The sequence below is a fragment of the Diplotaxodon limnothrissa genome, linkage group LG3 (genome assembly GCF_057381915.1).
Source record: "Diplotaxodon limnothrissa isolate DT_005_m linkage group LG3, D_limnothrissa_male_GT1.1, whole genome shotgun sequence".
Lineage (NCBI taxonomy): Eukaryota > Metazoa > Chordata > Actinopteri > Cichliformes > Cichlidae > Diplotaxodon > Diplotaxodon limnothrissa.
This window is the reverse complement of record NC_140598.1, coordinates 33,944,793-33,966,889: the sequence shown is the minus strand read 5'-3', so window position 1 is coordinate 33,966,889 and position 22,097 is coordinate 33,944,793. Positions and strand designations below refer to the sequence as shown.

Genomic DNA, 22,097 nt, shown 5'->3' with positions numbered 1-22,097 from the left:
GCTGGCCGCACGGCCAACCCGAACTGCTCTGTGTAGGCCACTGGCTACGTGTCCAGGCCCCTAAACTGCTTGTTCTTTTTTTGGAACTCTAATGACCCAGTGTTTTTGGACTTTGTTTATTATTGTGGTGATATGTGTTTCTTATTATTTATTTGGTATTGTTTAGTTTCCTTCTGCTTGTAGTTTAATCATGTGTATTTCTAGTTCTTAGTTACTTGTTTAATTGGTCTGTTCTCTTTCGTGTCCTGTTTGTCTTGGTCTTGCCTCCCCAGAATCTCCTGTGTTAGTTAGTTGTACCTCACTGTAAAGTCTGTCTTGTCACCATGTTTTTTCATCTGTTTCCCATTCATGTCTCTGTGTGTCTGTCCGGTTTCTGTCATGCTGCTTGTCCCTCACTCACTCGCCCCCATTTTGTGTCTTCGTGGTCTTGTGTCTGTTTCCTTCCTCTGTTCTCTGTATTTAGACAAGCTGCATCTCATGTGTTTCTTGTGTTTTATTATTTGTTTTATTCTGAGTCTTTTGTTGTGTGCACATGTTCAGTTTTGCTTCCCCTGTCTCATCAGTTAGATTATGTCCATCCATCTTCCGCAGGTGTTTTCCCTCTGCCCTGATTCCCTCTTGCGCATATATGGTCTTTCTCTCTCTCCATCCAGTGTCTCGTTCTTGCTGCATATTTTGCCTGTTTGGATCTCTGAGTTCCTGCCAGTTAAATTATTCAAATTTAACTTATAACTTATAATATAAATATGATATAAATATGTTATAATATAATACAAACGTAACTTAAATTAATTATTTAAATAAAACTGATTCTGAGTCCAGTTCAGCCTTTGACTCCCTCATATTGGGTTCACAACTCTTCCTGCTAAACACAGCATAAGATGACAAGTTTGCATTGAAATGCGTGTCTTCACTATAAAGCATTGTTTTTATCTTCTGCAGTAGAAGATTAAAACAATCGTCTATATGTATCAGAAAACACCAACTTTTATGTATGTATTCAAATAATTCTGACATTGCTTGAAATAGTTATGTGGATCTCTTTTTCGCTGCTTCCAGCTTCAGTTTAAAACTGGCTTCATCACAAAATGTAGAGTAACTGTTTGATTAAATAAATAAAAAAGCAGAAGAATAATGAATCCATTGCTGCTCTAATCCAAGCACAAGATGAAGGTTAAATAACTACAAGTTTCACTGAAGGCAGCATCAGGCTGTCTTTGTGTCAGATGACCAACCACAACCTCACCTCTGGTTCTCTGAAAACTATTTAGAGTTCTTTCAAATTAGTCACACAAAGAGAGTCTGTTGGTCTGCAGCAAGACATCATGGAGGTCAGAGCTCTCTGCATCAGACTGTGTGAGTACTGTCTCCATAAAGCTAAACTATAAAGACTTTGGTAATGTGAAAATGTTGTATATTTAAAGCTATCATAGTGAGGACCCTTTTGGTGGCACATTAGAGATGTAACAAATACCATTTTTAGCTGATAGATTCAACAAGTTTTAAAAGTGAATATACTGATTTTTATCTGTGTTTTTGGCTTATCAGTGATGATCATCGCGGTCCTGCTCTGCTCACATTCTCAGAAAGCCGGTGAGTATAATCTGTTTCTCATTGGTATGACCATTAATTTTATTTTTTAGTTCGAAGCAGTAGGCAGTTTAAAAGAAGTAAAAAAGGATGTGCCAGTTTAGCTCAGAGTACAGTGTCACAGGCTGGCGTCCAACTTTTGGCCCTGTACTGCATCTCTTGTCGTTCTTCCCCCTAATTCTGGGTTTAATCACTGGGAAAGTTCTCATAGCGGATTACCCAGTTATGATGAGGATTTTATTTACTGTTATGCTTTCCACTTTGTTTTATTGTAAGAGTAACTCCAGAAGTTTTTGAATTCATCAGTAAACTGCACCTGTCTCTTTTTCTTCATCTAGATGCAGTTTCTCTTCATATCCTTCCAAACAGACTACAGTTCTTTGAATATGAGGCAGTGACCTTTTACTGTGAAGGTTTTTTTTATTGTGACGTTGTGCATAATGTCAAAGGGAAAATAAAAACATGTCCCAAAACTAACAAGAGAACACCGACAGGATCATCCTGCACCATCACAAATGTTTATCGTGATGACAGTGGGGAGTACTGGCATGAGACTAAAGGAGTGATCAGAAGCAACAGTATCAACATCTCTGTCACTGGTATGTTTGCAGTGAGACAATATTTTGTGATTCATTTTAATTACATGTAATATCAACTTAATATCAGACTCATGTTACTTAGCTGGTTCTGTGATCCTGGAGATCCCTGCTGTTCCTGTGATGGAGGGAGAAACTGTGACCCTGGGCTGCAGAAACAAGACAACTTCCTTCAACTTCACAACTGATTTCTATAAAGATGGACTCCACATCAGCACCAACTCCACACAAAACATGACCATCCACAGAGTTTCAAAGTCTGATGAAGGATATTACAAGTGCAGCATCTCAGGAGCTGGAGAATCACCAGAGACCTGGCTCAGTACCACAGGTGAGACAATGAAGAGGTCTTTTTTTTCTCCCTTTTAATGCCAGTAGTATTACAACTGTAATATGTGAGCAATGTGTCAGCTATAAAGAAACTTAAGTTGTTTCTATTCTGTCAGACAAAATCAGCAGAAATTGTAGTCTAACTCTATTCTCATCACTCCTGTCTTCTGCTTTGTGTGATTAAAAACTGTTTCATTACTAAATAATTCACTATATTTTTGTCACACAAAATTGTTACACAATCTTTCTTCCCTAGTTAAGCCTTTAACAGTTTGGCAGTCTATGGGGATTAACTAACTTTGTCCTCTAGTGGACATTGGAGGAACTGCATCTCTGGCAACTTCTCAGCCCTTGAATTTAACAATATTAAATGTAGATCCAAGATAAATAACCAAGGTGACCACATATAGTTAATTAATTTCTATCATCTCTCCAGTCGATCACTTGAAAACTCATCACACAAACACTGAGATAAACCCCTTCTCAGAGGCCAGCTGTCATATCTACCTCGTCTTACGGACCGTGTTCACCATGGTGATGGTGGCTCTGCTGCTGGTGGTGGTGGGACTTCTTAATTCTGGGAAATTCAGAGCCGCAAAAACTAACTCAAGTTCAGTCTCATGTAAATGTAAATGTCATGTTACTGCAAGCAGTGAATGATTACAAGTAGCACAAATAGACAATAGAAAGCTGTACCTCATTACTTTACTTTACCTCACGCTCTATTTGATGCATCATGTGCTGTGACTGCTTAGACACAGAGTGGTTGGGACTGTTTTTTATAGGGTTTTTTTTTTTTTTTTTGGCAGTGGTCAAAAATGTCTCTGCAAGGCATGCACAATTGTGTGCATGTGATGTGTCTCTGCATCAAACTTTCATTTTCATTATCAAACTAAAATGTAGAGATTGTTACATTTATTGTTGTTAAAATGCTGTGATGTTTTAAATGTTGGTGACACCTCAGAGCCAGACCATGTGAAGTCGGGGTCGTGTGGGTAGTGCCGCACTCCCTATGTTAAAAAAAAGACAACACAGTACATTTTGCAAAAGGCAAAATACAAAAAAACAACACAAAAAGGAAAACAATTACACTTCAAAAATGTCATTATTGAGGAAATGCGTGATAAGTAATAAGTATTCATTATCCAATTTATATTGATGCAGAGACTCATACCTCTCACTGATGAATGTAGTTATAGACATTTTGAACACTGATCAATTTCCCAATTTCCCCTCATGAAGAAATTATTACCATTTAAGCAACATTTGGAGTATTATAACCATGTACCTGGATGATGGTGATACGTTGGCCTAATATGAACCTCTGTAATATTTTGGTGTCTGTAATTGAGCTATTTGTATATATTAGAGCTATATTTTGTAAACTTTATAATGTATTGCAATATTTAATTAGTTCACTATGTTACTGTATGTTACTATATGCACATCTGGTTATTATTCTTCATCATAGTCAAAATTGTACTCAGGGTCAACAAGCATGTAGTGTTTTTCTGCCTGACGAAAGTGAATGCTGCAATGTTCATGATTTACTGCAGGTGGCAGAGATGGATTGAAATGAACACATGCTGCCATCAATGCAAAGGGACCCACTGCAGGGCTCTAGACTAACTTTTTGCCATGGGCGTACCGGTACGCCTAACTTTAAAAAGTTAGGCTTACCGGCACAAAAGTTAGGCGCACAAAATTTTTTATAATAATTGATATAATATAATGTGTTTTTCTGGATACACTGTGCTTTTTCAGCATTCAAAGATTAATGACACCGTGTCAGAGCACTGGCTATGAATTTCAGAAGGATCAGGCCTTAACCTAACAGAAAAGTTAGCAATAGTTCTTTTCCTATTACAGCTACATCCACTTCTGTCGTGCCTAGGCTGCTCATAGGGCTGGGTATCATCACTGATTTCTATAATCCATTCGATTCCGGTTTTCAAAGTCCCGATTCGATTCAACTTAGCCTCAGACAGTCAGAAATATTATAATTCTGATCATTTATCAGTACTGACTTCATCAGAATTGTGAACATCACAGCAGATGCCTTTGTGTGAAAGTAACTGAGAATAAAACACCAAAACACATAAAGGAGATTTTCCTGGTCTGGCTTTTTATAGCAGATAACCTTAAAAATATTCTACAATGTTCTGCATATAAAGTTTAAATTTCTTCAGTATTGAACAACAGAAAAAATAGGCTTTCTTGTCCGAGGTCATTTAAGTGAAAAAAAGAAAAAGACAGCAGCCACAGCGCTGTAAACAACGGTAGACTGGTGGGTAATAAGCGAATGAATAATACAGAAAACAGAGATTGGAGACGGGAAACTGTTCTTGAAGTACAGAGAGAGAGAGAGCTAGCTGTGCATGGAGTGCGATTTTAATAGTCGTGGAAGCAAAACAGCAAAATTCATGACGACACTGATCAAATGTGAAACGCAGTTTGCTGCTTCTTTTGCTGCTGGCTCGGTGAATTTTGGTTGGAGAGACAAAACCTGCAGCTCAGAATCAGCGCAAAAAGACGTAATCACAGCGCGGACTGGACGCATCAGAACCGCTAAGCTCCGACAGCGTGTCCGTCTGCGGGCCGTCAGGTGAGAAAGCCGAGAAAGACAAAGCTGATTCTGACGCGTCGGCTCTGTGTTTACGTCTTTGTGTGGAGTCCGTGTACCTGCTCTCATTTGCTGTTTGGTTGTTGTTGAAATGGTTTTGTGAGCTTTAATCTGAGAATCTGGCGTTTCTGGCAAAACACAGTTATATTTAAAAGTCGATTCAGGATTTAATGAATTGATATCGCTTTATTCAAGATACTCACCTCCCACTTCCACCTGCACTTTCAACTGGACCACGGCCAATCAGAGCGGTCCCGCCCCTGACTATCTCTGATTGGTTGAGTCCACGATAGGGGCATAATGTGTGTCTGTTGTTGACCACAGGGAAGGTTGCAGATTTTTTTTTTTTTTTTTGCTAGCCGAACATTTGGTCGCACAGGTTCAACCAAAAAGTTTTTTGAGTCGCACCACTGAAAAATTTGGTCGCATTTGCTACCAAATTTTTTATGGCCCTCCTTGTCCTCCAGGTGCAGATCTGCCTTTGTCTATCAAGTGTATTTTCATTCCTGCTCTAAAGTGGGTGTGTCCATTCACCTTCCAGCTGACACAGCTGTCCTGAGACCTGTACAAGAGGAGTTTGACTTATCCGTGTAACTTCTGTATATTTTTATATATTTTATTTTATTATTTTTTACTATTTAATTTGTAAAAATGTGTATACACACACACACACACACACACACACACACACACACACACACACACACACACACACACGTAGAAAAACATTTAGTATACACATCCAGAAATGCATACACTATTATATATTGTACATATATTTATTAGTTTCAGGTTGGCCATTCTTGTATTTTGCTCGTTTGTGTTGTTGTGTTTGCACATCTCTGTTGCTTGTGGGGCTCGCACACAAGAATTTCACTCGCATGTGCTGTGCCAGTGTGCCTGCACATGTGATGTGACAATAAAAGTGATTTGATTTTGATTTGATTTGATTTCAGGGTTCTCCTCGAGCGTTTCTGTGTTACAAAGATGGTTCAGTTTTTACTGGTGTAAATCACTTCAGGAACTTAAAACTGCGTTTTTTGTTTGTGTATTAATTTTGTGATTTAGAAAAATATAATACTAGCCTATAGTATACTTGATTCTAATCTGTTGCATGGTCTCTTTTACTTTAGTGCTATTTTAGCTACTAGAACATAGAACACACAGCAAGTGTACCTGTTCTATCTACAAAATTAATGTTGCTTTGATCTGCAACAAACTTAAGCAATTTCCACCTCACCATCCGATTATGTCTCTGATGCTTCTTGTGTGGAAGAAAACTGCCTTTGTGATTGATCAGATGCTGCCAACACCACCACTGTCATGTGTTTCCACATCCCAGATCTGCTGCCTGAGCAAGTTAATATCACGGTAAATCATGTAATAGATATGCTGTTCCACTGTGTGGTTGTCACACTTTGTAAGGAAGCTTCAGTACCAGCAACGGACAATATTTTATTTCAAGCCAACATGAAAACAAACATTTAAAGAGACACTACTAACACATTTACATCTAGGTTAATAATATTCTGGCATTGAATGGCTGAAATGTAATTCTTACCATCCTTAGTAAGTAACGACTTGTTGGTTTTAAACATATTATCTCCTCCTGCTGGTACTGTAACTTCGTATCCATTTCACACTTAGGAGAGGCAAAGTGTGACGTCCACCTGAGCCAGATACTTCAGGAATCAGCCTGCTTAATATGCATCTGCAATTCTACTGGAGAGCTGAGAGAGTTTTAGAGTTCTGAGCCTTCTGAGAGACTAGAGATTTATCTGTGAAACTAATTAGACAGTGATTTAGATTTAGACCTGATAAAGAAACTTTTGATTAGCTTACCTGAGAGTTGAGTTCTGGGAATCTAGTTACTCTGTACCCTGTAAAATACTCCAGACGTCATGGAGGTCAGAGCCCTCTGCATCAAACTCACGGAGTACTTTCTTCTTTCCCAGATTAAAACTAAAATATAAGGAATCTGTTTAAGTTAGTAAAGTTTTTAAATTACTGTGTTGTTTTAAAAGTTTTATGTCGAGGAATCATAACAAATGCACAATGCCAAATAACAAATACATTTATCAGTAGCTTTAAAGTTTAGCACTTTTTTGTCTTTTCAGTGATGAGTGTGATGATCCTGTTGTGCACACGATCAGAGAGTTGGTAAGTACTGGCTAGTTAAACTGCTTGAACATCATTTCATGCAATTTGAGATTTATTATTTTACCCTGTGATTTCATTTAGTTTGCTCTCCCATTTCAGTTATTAAAAAAAATACAAAAAAATAAAGTGAATCTTTATTTTGACTCAGATGCAGTTTTTGTGTTTTTCAAAACAGATCACAGTTCCTTGATTATGAGCCAATAACTTTTCACTGTGAGGGCTTCTCTTATTATAATGTTTTACATAAGTTGATCCAAGTTAATTCAAAATGCTGCAGCAAGAGTACTGACGGGGACTAGAAAGAAAGAGCATATTTCTCCTGTATTGGCTTCCCTTCATTGGCTCATTGTTAAATCCAGAATTTTATTCAAAATCCTGCTCCTCACATACAAGGTCTTAAATAAGCAGGACCTATTTTATTTTAATGAATCAAAAGTAGAATGGAACGGCAGAGCCTTCAATTTTCAGGCTCCTCTTTTGTGGAACATACACTATCTCTACTTTTAAGATTAAGCTTCAAACCTTTAAGCTTCAAACTTTAAACCTTTTTGCAATGGCATATAGTTAGGGCTGGATCAGATGAAGTATCTTCATCAAAGGCATGCATTTATTTCTTCATTAAAAGTTAATGTTGTGAAATTTCCATCCATCTTTTTCCACTTACTCAGGGCAAAGTCGCGGTGGCAGCATTCTAAACAGACAAGGCCAGACCTCCCAGCCACCTCCTCCAGCTTGTCCAGGGGAACACCAAGGCGTTCCCAGACTAGCCAAGAGATATAATCTCTCCAGCATGTACTGGGTCTGCCCCAACTGGGTCTGTGAGAAATGCCAGAAACACCTCACCCAGGAGGCATCCTCATCCTTATCACATCCCCAAACCACCTAACCTGCTTTGACTCTAGTCTGACCTCTCCCTCTCTAAGGCAGAGGCCAGCCACCTTTCGGAGAAAGCTCATTTCCGTCATATATATCCTTTATGCTGGCTTCTACACATACACGAGAGACACAAGAGTTCATTTTTACTGCTTTTTACTGTGATCCTCTTAACATACACAGGTACACCGTACAACTGGTGAACACAAATGTCCAATGCATTATATTTCAACATTAAAACATATGACAATATAAAATTCCGAAAATATAAACAAACACACCAGTGGACAAACTGGTGTATTTGGAAACTTATTATTTCTTCCTTAGCTTGATAATCACACGGCTACACAGTCACCATGAGCAGCTTCTCTGACCTTTTTTCTAAATAGAAGTGACTTCTGCCCTTACCTTAAACTTACCTAAATCAATTATTTTGCATGTGTCAAATTAACAGTATACTAATCCTGTATACAAATAGGAACATTTTAAACATGTTTAACATAAAAATAAAAACATAAAATAAAATGCATTAATGGCATTAGCATTACAAGAGCTCTGCCTGGTGTACCTGCCTGGTACAACTCCAACATCATTGTGAAGTTTGCGGATGACACTACAGTGGTGGGTCTTATCACCAACGGTGATGAGACGTCTTACAGGGAGGAGGTCAGTGCCCTGACCCACTGGTGTCAAGACAACCATCTCACCCTCAACGTCGCAAAGACAAAGGAGTTGATAGTGGACTTCCGGAGGTGCAGAGAAGTACACACCCCCATCACCATCAACGGCGCTGCTGTGGAGAGAGTGAGCAGCTTCCGGTTCCTTGGAGTACATCTGGCTGAGGATCTTACGTGGTCAGTACACATAAACAAAACAGTGAAGAAGGCGCAGCAGCGCCTCTTCTTTCTCAGGAGACTGAAAAGATTCGGCATGAGCCCCCGCATCCTCAGGTCCTTCTATCACTGTGCCATTGAGAGCATCCTCACTGGATGCATCACCACCTGGTATGGCAACAGCACCGCCTACAACTGCAAAGCTCTCCAGCGAGTAGTGCGGTGCTCTGAACGGATAATTGGAGGTGAGCTTCCCTCCCTCCAAGACATCTACAGGAAGCGCTGCCTGAGGAAAGCGGGGAGGATCATCAAGGACTCCAGTCACCCCAGCCATAAACTGTTCAGACTGCTTCCATCAGGAAGGAGGTTCTGCAGCATCCGGTCCCGTACCAGCAGACTGAGAGACAGCTTTTTCCATCAGGCCATCAGACTGCTGAACATTTCATAGACACCTCAGCTTCACTACTGGAACTTCAACATTATGCACTACACACTGTATATAAATGCCACTTGTTTTGCACATATTCAACTCTGTATATTTTTATATATTTTATTTATTTATTTTTTACTATTTAATTTGTAAAAATGTGTATACACACACACACACACACACACACACACACACACACACACACACGTAGGAAAATATTTAGTATACACATCCAGAAATGCATACACTATTGTGGGGCTCGCACACAAGAATTTCACTCGCATGTGCTGTGCCAGTGTGCCTGCACATGTGATGTGACAATAAAAGTGATTTGATTTGATTTGGTGGTGAAACACTAGCATTTCAACAGCTGTTACATCCTTGATCTATTGTTTTCAGTCACTACCCAAAGCTCATAACCTTAGATAAGTGTGGAGCTTTAGATTAGACTGGTTAATGTAATAACAATGTAGTAACCTAATTAAATACAGTTGTTCCAATTTAAAAGCAGTGCAGCTGGATTTGATGTGCTTGTGTATAATTTATTGTAGTTCATGTGTATTTAATCATCTGCTTTCAGTTTCATTTGCTTTGTCCTTGTACACATATATGAATGCTTTTAAAAGAAAAAAGCTCCTGCAGCTTTCAAATGCACCTAGTGTGGTCAACCACTACTCGGAAGGTGTCATATTACTTTCTCAAAACAGAAGAACCAAGTTTGTGGTCAGCAATGAAGTAAACCTGTTTGAGACTGAACATGTCTTTGGCTGAATTGTGGTCTAGTACCCAGACATAATAAGTGATGTTTTGTTTCATGCTGCAGCAGAAGCTATTTAATAAAGCCAAAGAAAATTAAGTGCCTTTTTCCATTTGTTTGGTCAAAAATGTGCGAAAGCAAAAGTCAAACGCTCAGCGAGTTTTGGTGACATAATGATAATGAATAACAGGATATGGTTTAGCTGTTGTGATGAGGTGCTCATTCAACATGCATAGATGCTCTCTGTCGGGGACCAAGTAGTAAAGCGGTATAGAGCACACAGGTGTTTAGTTCAAAAATAAAGTTTGTATTTACCCAGAAATGTGAAAAAAATGATTAACAAATCCAAAGCTTGGACTGACAAATAAAAGAGGTCAACTCAATAAACTAAACTCAAAATAATAACAAACAAATCTCAAACATACATAAGCCAAACTGACCTCTTGCATTGACATATCAGGGAACTTTATTACTGGTTTAGCTAAAATATATAACGCATGAAGAGAAGACAAAATGGCTGCCACATAACCAACCAACACAAAACAATGAAATAAACTCTAAACACCTTCCAGGCAATGAAGCATGTGGTTCAGTCCATTGAGACTCTCAGGAGAACTTCAGATGCCCCAGCCCTTTACCAGTAAGAAAAAGCCAAACCACCAGGTATGTCAAACAAAATAAAATTGGTATTAATACAACATAAAATATAATTTAACCTTGCAGCATTGATATGTGTGCACTTCGTATAAACATTGCAAGGTGTGATGGAGAAATGAACTAATTTAATAATGAAATAATATATTGGACGAGTAGTGACACGAACTACTGGTGTGAGTCTTACCATGTGTGGCTTACCATCACACTCTCTCAAACATTTTCTGAGTATACCTGAATGGAAGTGTGACTTACATTCATGTAAACCTGAACTATGTGTGAATAACGGAATTGCAATTATTTATCTATAGCGATATTAACTATCCTGTGACGAAAAATAGCTTCAATGACTTTGGTAATTCCTTGAGTGGGCTGAGTACCCCTGGAAGATGTTTCAAATGTTCACTACTTCTGTGACATATCTCAGCACAGTTCACCCAACTGTGCACAGGAAACATGAACCAGTCTACAAGCTGCATCAAACACAGCATTAGTCTGAATGGGTTTTTTGTTCCGCCCACTGACAGTGAACTGAAACAGTGAGGGTTGACTTAACACAAAAGCAACTGAGCTTCTTTGGAAACTGTAAAACTATATTATTTCATTGCCTAAAGTCATAAAAATATTCAATTTATATTAAAATTGTTTTAATAGATGCCCTCTGAAAACTGATTTTATATGTCAGTCTTCAGTCTGCGGCAAGGAGACATGGAGATCAGAGTTCTCTGCATCATACTGTGTGAGTACTTTCTCTTTTTTCTACATTACTATAAATGCTAAGTTAATAATTCTGTAAAAAAATATGACTTTGTTTTTGTTTCTTTTTACTTTAAGACAAAAGCATTTTTGTGACAATGAATTTATTAGTAGCTGTAGGATTCAACATGTATCTTAGTAAATCTTTATCTCTCTTCAGTGATGACCATCATGACTCTGATGGGTGTACAGGGTCAGAAAGTTGGTGAGTACCAGCTGTTTGCTCATCTATGTGAAAAATATTTAAGATTTCGGAGGAGACAGCAATTTAGTCAAAAAAGTAGGAAACAGCACAACTTGTTCTTTTGTGAACCTCTTCTGCTCTCTGTTCTTGGTTCATCATCACAGGAATTGCAGGTTTTTTAATTTACTCTTTTTATTCTTTCTTTGCTTAAATCTAGCACATGTAAAATTATAATATTATTTTATGCCATGTTAGACCCCTAATTAAAGGTTGTGAATTATTATGTAGTTTTAGTTGGCATTATTCTCCTGAATTGGAAGAAGGTGATAACTATTGCATTAGTTAAACTGATTTGCATTACATTAGACTGCTGATTTATTGTGGATGAATGATATTGTTTTATGATGTTATAAGAAATACTGTTTGCAGAAAGTTATTGCCTTATTTGTCTGATTAGAAGAGAACGGAACATGCTGGAGTTTTCTGCCCCATCTCAGCAGGAGTAGATAAACGGGGAGCTAAGGTCGTAGCTTAGGCGCCGTGTGAGAGAAAAGCATGTGAATGTTTAGGCTTTTATGATAAGGTGGGGGCACCAGAGGCTATAAGAGTTTGATCAATGCTCCACCATTTTGAGAACTGAGGCTGTCTGCATACAGTGTCCATCTCCCACGCGTGTGACTATTAAAATCATCGTTTGACTTAACCTGGCCGGACCAGTGTTGTTATTGTGGTTTTTTCTCGTCTCCATCCCCAATTTTGAACTCATAACACACACCAGTTTCAGTAGTAAAACTTTAAACTAAAGTTTTCCTTTTTCTTTGTTTCAGATGCAGTTTCTCTTCATATTTATCCAAACAGATTGCAGTTCTTTGAATATAATGCAGTGACATTTTACTGTGAAGGAGTCGATTATTGTGAAGTTATGCATAAATTCAAAGGGAAAATAAAATCATGTAACAAAACAAATGAGAGAACACCAACAGGATCATCCTGCAAGATTAAAACTACTTATACAGACGACAGTGGAGAGTACTGGTATGAAACTGAAGGAGGGACGAGAAGCAACAGCATCAACATCTCTGTCACTGGTACTTTTGCAGAAATAATATTTAATGAATCATTTTAAGTTAATATAAAATAAATATTAAATACTTGTTGTTTCAGAGGGTTCTGTTATCCTGGAGAGTCCTGCTGTTCCTGTGTTAATGGAAGAAACTGTGACTCTGAGCTGCAGAAACAAAATTGCATCCTTCAACTTCACAGCTGATTTCTATAAAGATGGACGTCACATAATTGGTAGCTCCACAGGAAACATGACCATCCAGAGAGTTTCCAAGTCAGATGAAGGGCTTTACAAGTGTCGCATCTCAGGAGTTGGAGAATCACCAGAGAGCTGGCTGAAAGTCACAGGTGAGACACTGAGCTATAGTATATACATAGATGCCATATGAATTACTGCCCATGTTCTTTTTAGTAGATGTAACACTGTCGGCTAGATTAAAAAAAATAACTGGGTCAAGTCAAAGTTCGAAAAACATGTTTAGTGTCATCTTCCGTCTGTATGGAATGTGACCTCATGTGGTTGGTCGACCGGTTGCTGCTAATAGGGACAGAATTGATAACTCAGAAGAAAATAGCAACACTAAAACAAAAACTCAGTTCAACTTCAACTTTCATTCCTGGCTGCAACAATGACTTTTACATTAAGAAACTGTCTATTTTCACTCTGTCTCTTTAGCAGTAATGGACTCTTCATTACTTGGCTAGCTGCACTGAAACAGAAAAGTACAGTTGTTAGCTGTAATGTTCGAAGCAAAGCATTTTTTTAAATGACTGTGTAGAGGACAGCCTGTTTGAGTCAGGTGGATCACCGGACACAGAACAGCATTTTTTGAAGTAAAACTTTAAACTAAAAGTTTCCTTTTTTTTGTTTCAGATGCAGTTTTTCTTCATATTGTTCCAAACAGATTGCAGTTCTTTAAATACGAAACAGTAACATTTCACTGTGAAGGAGTTGTTTATTGTGAAGTTGTGCATAAATTCAAAGGGAAAATAAAACCATGTAACATAACTAACGAGAGAACACCAACAGGATCATCCTGCAAGATTAAAACAGTTTATACAGACAACAGTGGAGAGTACTGGTATGAGACTGGGGGAGGGACAAGAAGCAACAGTATTAATATGTTTGTCACTGGTACGTTTGCAGAAAGAATATTTAATGAGTCATTTAATTTAAAATGTATATAAAATAAATAACAAATGCATGCTGTTTCAGATGGTTCTGTGATCCTGGAGAGTCCTGCTGTTCCTGTGTTAATGCAAGAAACTGTGACTCTGAGCTGCAGAAACAAAACAACTTCCTCCAACTTAGCCGCTGATTTCTACAAAAATGGACGTCTTATCCATAGAACCTCCACAGGAAGCATGACCATCCAGGAAGTTTCCAAGTCAGATGAAGGACTTTACAAGTGTCACATCTCAGGAGCTGGATTATCACCAGAGAGCTGGCTGAAAGTCACAGGTGAGACACAGATGTTTTAAGATAAGTATATGCCATATTGATTACTGCTGATGTTCTTTTTAGTAAAACTGTTATTTGTAGATTTAGATAACTAAACCTTCCCTGGCCATTTAGAACATTGTAGTGTAATTGGGAATAGTGATTTTAATGGATTTGGATGGTTTATTTTTTTTCCTGTTACTTCATATTTTGAGTATTTTTTTTAACCATTGTTTACACTCTCAAAATGTAAATTCCACAACTAACCCAGAGAGTCGCCAAGAGGGGAGAGACTCCTTCTCTGCTGCACCACCATGGATTATCGCCACCATTTTACTGACTGCTCTGTTGGTGGGGATAGTGGGACTGTATTATTTTGGCGAAGGTTACTGGGACAGAGGTAAAGAAAATAACATAATTATATTTTATGCATAACTTTCAAAAGTGTATGTATGTATGTATGTCAAAGCAGCAGCAAATTGGGTTAATAATAGGCCTACTACATAATTAATCTTCTTTATAATTGTCTCAGGATGCATTCTTCTGTAAGAAAAGAAGAAACAGAATACAATCATAAATTATGAGATTTGACAACCGCATCCAGACAAAGTAATAAGAGGAAGTCAAAGAAAGACAGAATCTGAGATTTTGAGATGATGTTACTGTATACATATCGTTCCTCTCACTTTGACTGTCTTTCTCCATCAGATGAAGATATTTTATATTCTACAGCCATTTACTACACGTTAGGCCTGGGTAACACTCAACCCAAAGGTGAGACTACTCGTTATTATTGATGCCTTATGTGCTCCATTTTGATAATATGTGATGGGTAGTAAATATAAAAGACAAGTCGTGATAGGAGAGCTAATGTTTCATAACTAAAATGTTCATACTTTTTTTGGAGCTACGAAAATAAGTTATTATTGGTGTGTAATGTGTACAAAAGCAAATGGTTGCCATTATGTTTTGACATGTTTTGTTTTCTGCCTTTTTGGGGGGAAGGTGGGTGGGGGGTCTATTTTTCCTGTATATCTTACAGGTTGCAGAAAGAGAGCTGACTGAAGACACAATCACATTTAATAGAGGAAAAAAAATTAGGTATCCCAAATTTTTCAGCAATGTTGGAGTTGTTATTTAAATAAGTATTCTATTACACATTACCTGTTACTTTTCTTAAGTAAGTAATTCAACACGTTATTTTATTACTCTCTGGAGAAATAAATTTGCCCAATACTTATTATGTAACTTTCTCTTTACTCTGTAAAATTGCCAAAAAAATGAAACACACAGTAAAAGGTCATATTTTGATGTCACATAATTAAATTTTTATGTAATAGATTTTAGTACAGCATTGTGTTACATAACTAAACACTGAAAAATCGAATGTGGTTATGCCAATGTGAATACTTTATAATGCATTATACCCAACACATATTGTTTTTGTAATTGATTAGTAAGTAATACATTGGCATCAGTTTTTGGTGTTCATGTCTATAATTGTTATAAAGTTCAAATGCTAATAAAAACATTATCTCTGTTATTTCAAAGTTAAATGTAAAGCGCATTGTTCAATTAGTGCTGTCCTTCTTGCATGTGCACTTGCTCATAAACAATTCAAGTGCATGAATGTGGTCAACTGCTAATCTGAAAGTGTCGCCTCTCTTTTTTTTTTTTCAAAAACATATGCACCAGGTTTGTGGTCATCAGTGAAATACACATGCAAAGTTTGATACTGAGCATGTCTTTAACTGAAATGTGGTCTAGTATCTAGGGCAAAAAGTGGTGTCTTATTTCATGCTGCAGCAACAGCTATAGCTCAGCAAAGCCACAGATAATGATCTGATGTTCTACATTGATTTGGTTAAACTGTGTCAGAGCAGAAGTCAAGAGCTGAGTTAGTGTTGGTGACTCTATGGTAACAAAGAAGATCATTTAATTTAGTTCTTGGGTTGCAGTGCTCAGCTCCTCTGGGTTTGGCCTCAATGAGTACAGAATACAGTAGGTCGTATTTTGAGTGGCTAAATAAAGTCTAATAATATTACTACCTCCCTTCTCATTCTGTTCTCTGAAAAATAAGAAAGGTAATTTATTTTCAGAAGGTCAGAGTGGGTTATAATCATGAGGGTAGCTTTTTTTAATGGTTTTAAATGTAAGTACAAACCAAACTTCAACCATTTTCTAACACAGCGTGAAGCATGAAGTGTCTTTACATGTAGAGTGAGGGGTAGTACATTGTGGTTTACATGCACTCTTAAGGACAGACATTTTGTGTCTCTGGCTGCTTCTTTTTTATCCCTCACGGTGGGATTTGTTCTGTGGTTTGGTTTTCAACAAAAAGAAAGATCAAAGTGTGAGATGTTTGAGTTTCCATCTGAAGCAGAGGTTGCCACACTGCTTTCTGGTGTTGGCTTGCATTTGTACTTCTGATGTTTTAATTAATTCCAAAGCCTTGGCCTATTCTGAACAAAGCTACGCATCAGGCATTTGAATTGCGTCTCCTGGGCTTTACTCAGTTTCTATGTGATTTCTCTTTTTTTATCTGATTTAGTGCTCAGCTCAGATAAAATAATTTTTGTGGGTGATTTTTAATATCCATGTAGTTACTAAAAAAATATAGCCTCAAAGTGTCATGTAAAGGCTGTGTGCAGGCAGGAGTAGTGTAAGGAGGACCTACTGTGCAGACACTTGGAGGCAGAAAGTAAACTCAAACTTAGATTTATTGCTAGATGGCAAAAGAGAACCAACTAAACGAAGAATACAAAAACTAAACTGAAAATACAAAAAACTAAGCACTATGGAACACACAGGAATAAGGTTAAGATCGCAACACAGGCAGAGGAAAACACAAGGCTTAACCCTTTAGAGCCGGTCAGAGCGGGTACACTCCGTTTTGCGTAACTATTTTTAAATCCAGGTAGCTCTGCAACCACGTAAGCTAGCGCAATAATTGTTTTTGCATATGAAACCGGAGGAGTTGTACTTACATCTTATGCCATCAGCTTGTCCTAGGTCACAGTTTCCTTCCACATAAAGCTTTGCAAAAACTGCATAAAAAGCGCTTGCAGGAACAAAAACATAATATTTCAGAAACACGCTTTGCCGATCCGATCAGCTGTTCATAACACTTCCTAGTTGGAATAGACGTCAGCACGAACTTTTGCATGTCCGCCATTACCTGCCCGAAACCGGAAGTGACGCGCGGAAATGTAGTTTTTATTTTTACCATCAGGGCCTCCGGGTACGGTGGCCCTGAAGTGCAAATCACACCAACAAATTGCTAAACACAACAACAAAATTAAGAGGCCCTGGGGTCTGTTCTTCGTACCTCGCTTACTACATCCAAGATCAAATCATCGCGCTAACTTTGAGCTCGCTATTACGGTTCTCCGAACACACCTGTTGTGGACGATTAGTATAGCTGGATGAAGTAATGTGAGATCACTGGGTGGCTTAACAGGAGCTACGCATCGATAGTAGAAACATTGATCGGCAACCCTTTGATTGGTCGGCGAAAATGTCGAAGGAGCGCGCTCAGTATTTTTCGGCAGCAGAGCAAGAACTCTTGATTGAGGGATTTCAGGAGTTTCAGAGTTTAATTAAAATGCAAGGGAACACTGCAAAAGCTGCAAAAGCAAGGAGAGAGGGCTGGCAGAAAGTTGCTGACAAATTAAACTCGTAAGTAATTTAATAATAATAATAATAGTAATGGATTGGATTTATATAGCGCTTTTCAAGGCACCCAAAGCGCTTTACAATGCCACTATTCATTCACTCTCACATTCACACACTGGTGGAGACAAGCTATGGTTGTAGCCACAGCTGCCCTGGGGCAGACTGACAGAAGCCAGGCTGCCATATCGCGCCATCAGCCCCTCTGGCCAACACCAGTAGGCGGTAGGGTAAATTTATTATATTATATTATATTATATTACATTATATCCTCTTTCACATTAGAGCCACAACAGGACCCACTAGAACATGGGAACAAGTAAAAGTGATACATAGCAATACACGTAAAAGACACAATACAAGTTAAAAACAGTAAGAATTTAAAAACTAAAAGCCATAGAATTAAGACTTGTTAGATAAGGTGAACAAATGTGTCTTCAGCTTAGTTTTAAAAACCTCCACGGAGCATGCCTGCCTAACATCTTGAGGGAGGGTGTTCCACAGAAACGGGGCACGAAAAGAAAAAGCACGCTCTCCAATTATCTTTTTTCTGGCTCTAGGAACCTTTAGAAGGCCAGAGTCCTGAGATCGGAGAGCACGGGATGGAACGTAAAGATGTAAAAGGTCGGAGACGTATGAAGGTGCCAGTCTGTTTAAAGCCTTGTAGGTGAGCAGCAGGACCTTAAAATCTGCTCGAACCTGACAAGGTAGCCAATGCAGAGATCTCAGAAAGAAAGAGCATTATAATAATCAATACGTGAGGACACGTATTCTGGCTATGTTCCTCAAATGATAAAAGGCGGTCTTTGTTATCTCTTTTACATGAGACTCGAAAGAGAGCACCACGTCAAACCACACGCCCAAGTTTTTTACCTTGTCCCTACAATTTATGACACTGTCATCATTTCTCAAGATTAAATTTGGGACAAGTGCTGAAATTTGTGTGGCTCAATGACCATCAACTCTGTTTTATCAGTATTTAGGAGCAAGAAATTATCCGATAACCAGCCCTTAATTGCAGATAGACAAGATTCTAGTTTAGAGACTTCAGCACAATTTCCAATGGTTAAAGGAACATAAAGCTGCAGGTCATCAGCGTAACAATGAAAGGTTACATTAAAAGAACGTAAAAGAACACCAAGAGGCAGCAGGTACATAGAAAATAGCAATGGTCCAAGTACAGAGCCCTGAGGGACCCCATGCCTCGCTGCACAGGTCTCAGAGAGATCATTTTTAAAACTAACAGTCTGAGACCTCCCAGACAAGTAAGATCTCAGCCACGATAAAACATTTCCTGTAATTCCAATAAAATGTTCAAGCCTATCTAATAAAATGCAGTGATCCACAGTGTCAAACGCAGCACTTAGATCCAGCAGTAATAAAACTGAAGTGCGATCGTTGTCTGCATTTACCAGCAGATCATTTACCACTTTTACTAAAGCTGTTTCTGTGGAGTGATTTGGTCTAAAAGCAGACTGAAATGGTTCAAACAGATTGCTTGTTGACAAATGCTCAGTGAGCTGCTTAAAAACCACTTTTTCAAAGATTTTAGATAAAAAAGACAGATGTGAGATAGGTCTATAGTTTACGACCATATCAACATCCAGTCCAGGCTTTTTCAAAATTGGCACTACCACAGCTGATTTAAAACATTCAGGAAAGACTCCGGTCGTCAGTGAAGTATTTAAAAGAAACAGAATGTAGGGTCCTAATGCTGACCACTGTCTCTCACAGTTGAAGTGTACCTCTGGTGCAAATTACTGACCTCTGTCATCATTTTAAGTGGGGGAACTTGCACAATCGGTGGCTGACTAAATACTTTTTTGCCCCACTGTAATTAAAAGATTGATAAGCTACCCACAAGAAAATTAACAATTTAAATTGGAAAAAATAGAAAAATCAAAAAAATAAACATTATGTCTGCATACCCAGTGTTTAACAAACTTATTACACCACAAGCCCCCCCCCGCCCAAAAAAAAGAAAGAAAAACGAAATATTTTAGAATTAAAAGTTTAGAAGTCCTTTTCCTTTTCAGTGCATTACCAACATTTTAACATTAAGAACAGGAGTGAGGAGTTTAAAACTGAAGTCATCTTTTTATACGCAAATGTGAGCTGGCATTCTCTGACTCTGACTTCTCTGAGAAATCAGAAATTAATCAAGCACAATCCACCACTAAAATCTATTTTTCTGTTCAGGATTGGTACTTAACTGAAATTTCACAGCAAAAGCTCAAAATCTTACCAAGTATATTTGTCTTTTTTCTAGTCAAAATACAGAGTTACATTTCAGTGAGATATAGTAACTTGTTTTTAGACAGTGCATCTTAAAACTGAAGAACTTTCACCTAATACAAGTTATTTTTGCTTGAAATAAATTTAAAAAATCTGCCAAGTGAACAAGTGAAAATTCTCCAGTTTCAAGATGCACTGATGATTTTTTTTTTTTGACTAGAAATAAGACAAATATACTTTGACCATTACAGAAACATAAACAGGAAGCACATAGAGTGCAAACCTCCACCAAGCCAGCTCACTCTCTGGGTAGAAGAGATCAGAGAGCCAAAGAAATTTGATATTTAGAATCCCTGTAAGACTATACTTTGTAAATATAACCAATGGCAGTAAGAAACATAGTTTTAAATAGCTCTATATAACATTACTGTCACTTCGACCTTTAGAAAAATCTGTTGAGGTTGAAGGAGAGGTCAGAGGTCGAAAGTGACATAATATTTAAAAAAAAAAAGTTAAATGATACAATCTATGTTTACAATAAAAACTACACTTGTAATAATCAGTTTCTAAGTTAAAAGACTTTTTGTGAATTTTCCACCAATAAATCCTTAAGTTGACCATGAAGACATCACTTCCTTGGCAGTGGTAATAATTTTGGTAATTACCAATACTGTTAATATAGGGCAGATCTACATTAAACCTTACATTGGGTGGTCAAACAAATGTGTTAAGCACTGCACATTATCTGTCTTGTAGCCCTATGTCCAAATAAAAACAAAAAGTGCAGTCAAGTAAGAACAAAACTGCAAACTAATCAAAACTCCTAATTAACCAACCTTTTATGATGATATGTCTTTTTAAGGTCACCATTCGGATTGGGCCAATCATGTAATCAGCCAACGGATAAGTGTCACAGAGGTCACTCAGTGCTAGAAGCTTGATTTCTCTTGAAGGGGACATACTTAATTCAAAGGCTCTGTAGTGTTCATTGTACCACCCACACAACACTTTGACAATGAGAAACAGGTTCTCATTAATAACACACATCTGAATAATTTCGGCAAACTCTGGTAATCCGGATGTTGAACCATGAGTAACTATCATCCCTTCACTGTAGGTTATGCCAATATCTGACACGTTTTTGGCCAGATATACTTCACATGTACCAGGGTGTTTTGACCTAATAGCTTGACAAACGCCCTCTTTCGGTAGATCAACTGGAAGTGGGGACGCATGATGTGCATCTAGGTTGCATTTACCATATGACGGTGAGCTGATGTGGAAAGAAATCATCAGCTGATGTTTTGAAGCCAAAGTCAACAGTACATTTTTATAGCAACTGGTGTGTTTGACAATTTGCTTAAAAAAAACGATGTTTGGCTTCAAATCGCATTGTCCATACTGCTGAAAGAGGGCCAAAATACCTTATCATCTGAGGATAGTGCTCAAGAAAGTGATGCTTTGGTAGAAGTCTGACACAGGAAAACAGCTCTTGGTACCTTTGTCTGTGTTCAACTATTTTGCTTTCAAGATATGAGATGGACTCATCAGTATGTACAAGGGCAACAACTAACTCAACAATATCTTTTAAAACCATTAATACAACCCATGCTGGCTCATTTTCTGGCACACGATGTCCTATTAAAATGGGAGCAACCTCAGCAAATTCCAGTTTTCATGGGCATTGCCTCCAATTGTTTTCAGACCCAAGAGTCTCTGTGGCACAACATGTGGCTTGTTTGTTTTGTCTGACCATTTATAGGGGAATGACAATATAGCTTTATTTAGCTCATCTATTGTAAAAAATCTTCTTGGATATCAGTGATGCTAAGCAATGAGCCACCTCTACTGGCACAATACCCTCAAATAAGTCGTGAGCAATGTCAGGGGGAAAACCAGAG

The 22,097-nt window shown here is 38.0% G+C and overlaps 2 protein-coding genes across 2 annotated transcripts in view; one reads left to right on the top strand and one right to left on the bottom strand.

Annotated features, from left to right (window-relative positions):
* Positions 1 to 22,097, bottom strand: part of LOC146635481 (butyrophilin subfamily 3 member A2-like) — a 242,486-nt gene that overhangs the window by 138,037 nt on the left and 82,352 nt on the right. The gene's annotated exons all lie outside the window — the stretch shown is intronic.
* Positions 1,548 to 15,086, top strand: LOC146635485 (high affinity immunoglobulin gamma Fc receptor I-like). The gene is made up of 8 exons (XM_085350138.1): positions 1,548 to 1,593; positions 1,929 to 2,189; positions 2,272 to 2,517; positions 12,951 to 13,196; positions 13,723 to 13,983; positions 14,065 to 14,310; positions 14,561 to 14,689; positions 14,998 to 15,086. The coding sequence occupies exons 1-8, from the start codon at positions 1,551 to 1,553 to the stop codon at positions 15,084 to 15,086; spliced, it is 1,521 nt and encodes a 506-aa protein (XP_085206264.1). The 5' UTR covers positions 1,548 to 1,550.

Coding starts and splice junctions, on each gene's coding strand:
- LOC146635485 (XM_085350138.1), top strand. CDS start 1,551: ATGATCATCGCGGTCCTGCTCTGCTCACATTCTCAGAAAGCCG. Junction 1,594..1,928: donor CTCACATTCTCAGAAAGCCG/GTGAGTATAATC, acceptor TTCTTCATCTAG/ATGCAGTTTCTCTTCATATC. Junction 13,197..13,722: donor GAGCTGGCTGAAAGTCACAG/GTGAGACACTGA, acceptor TTTTTGTTTCAG/ATGCAGTTTTTCTTCATATT.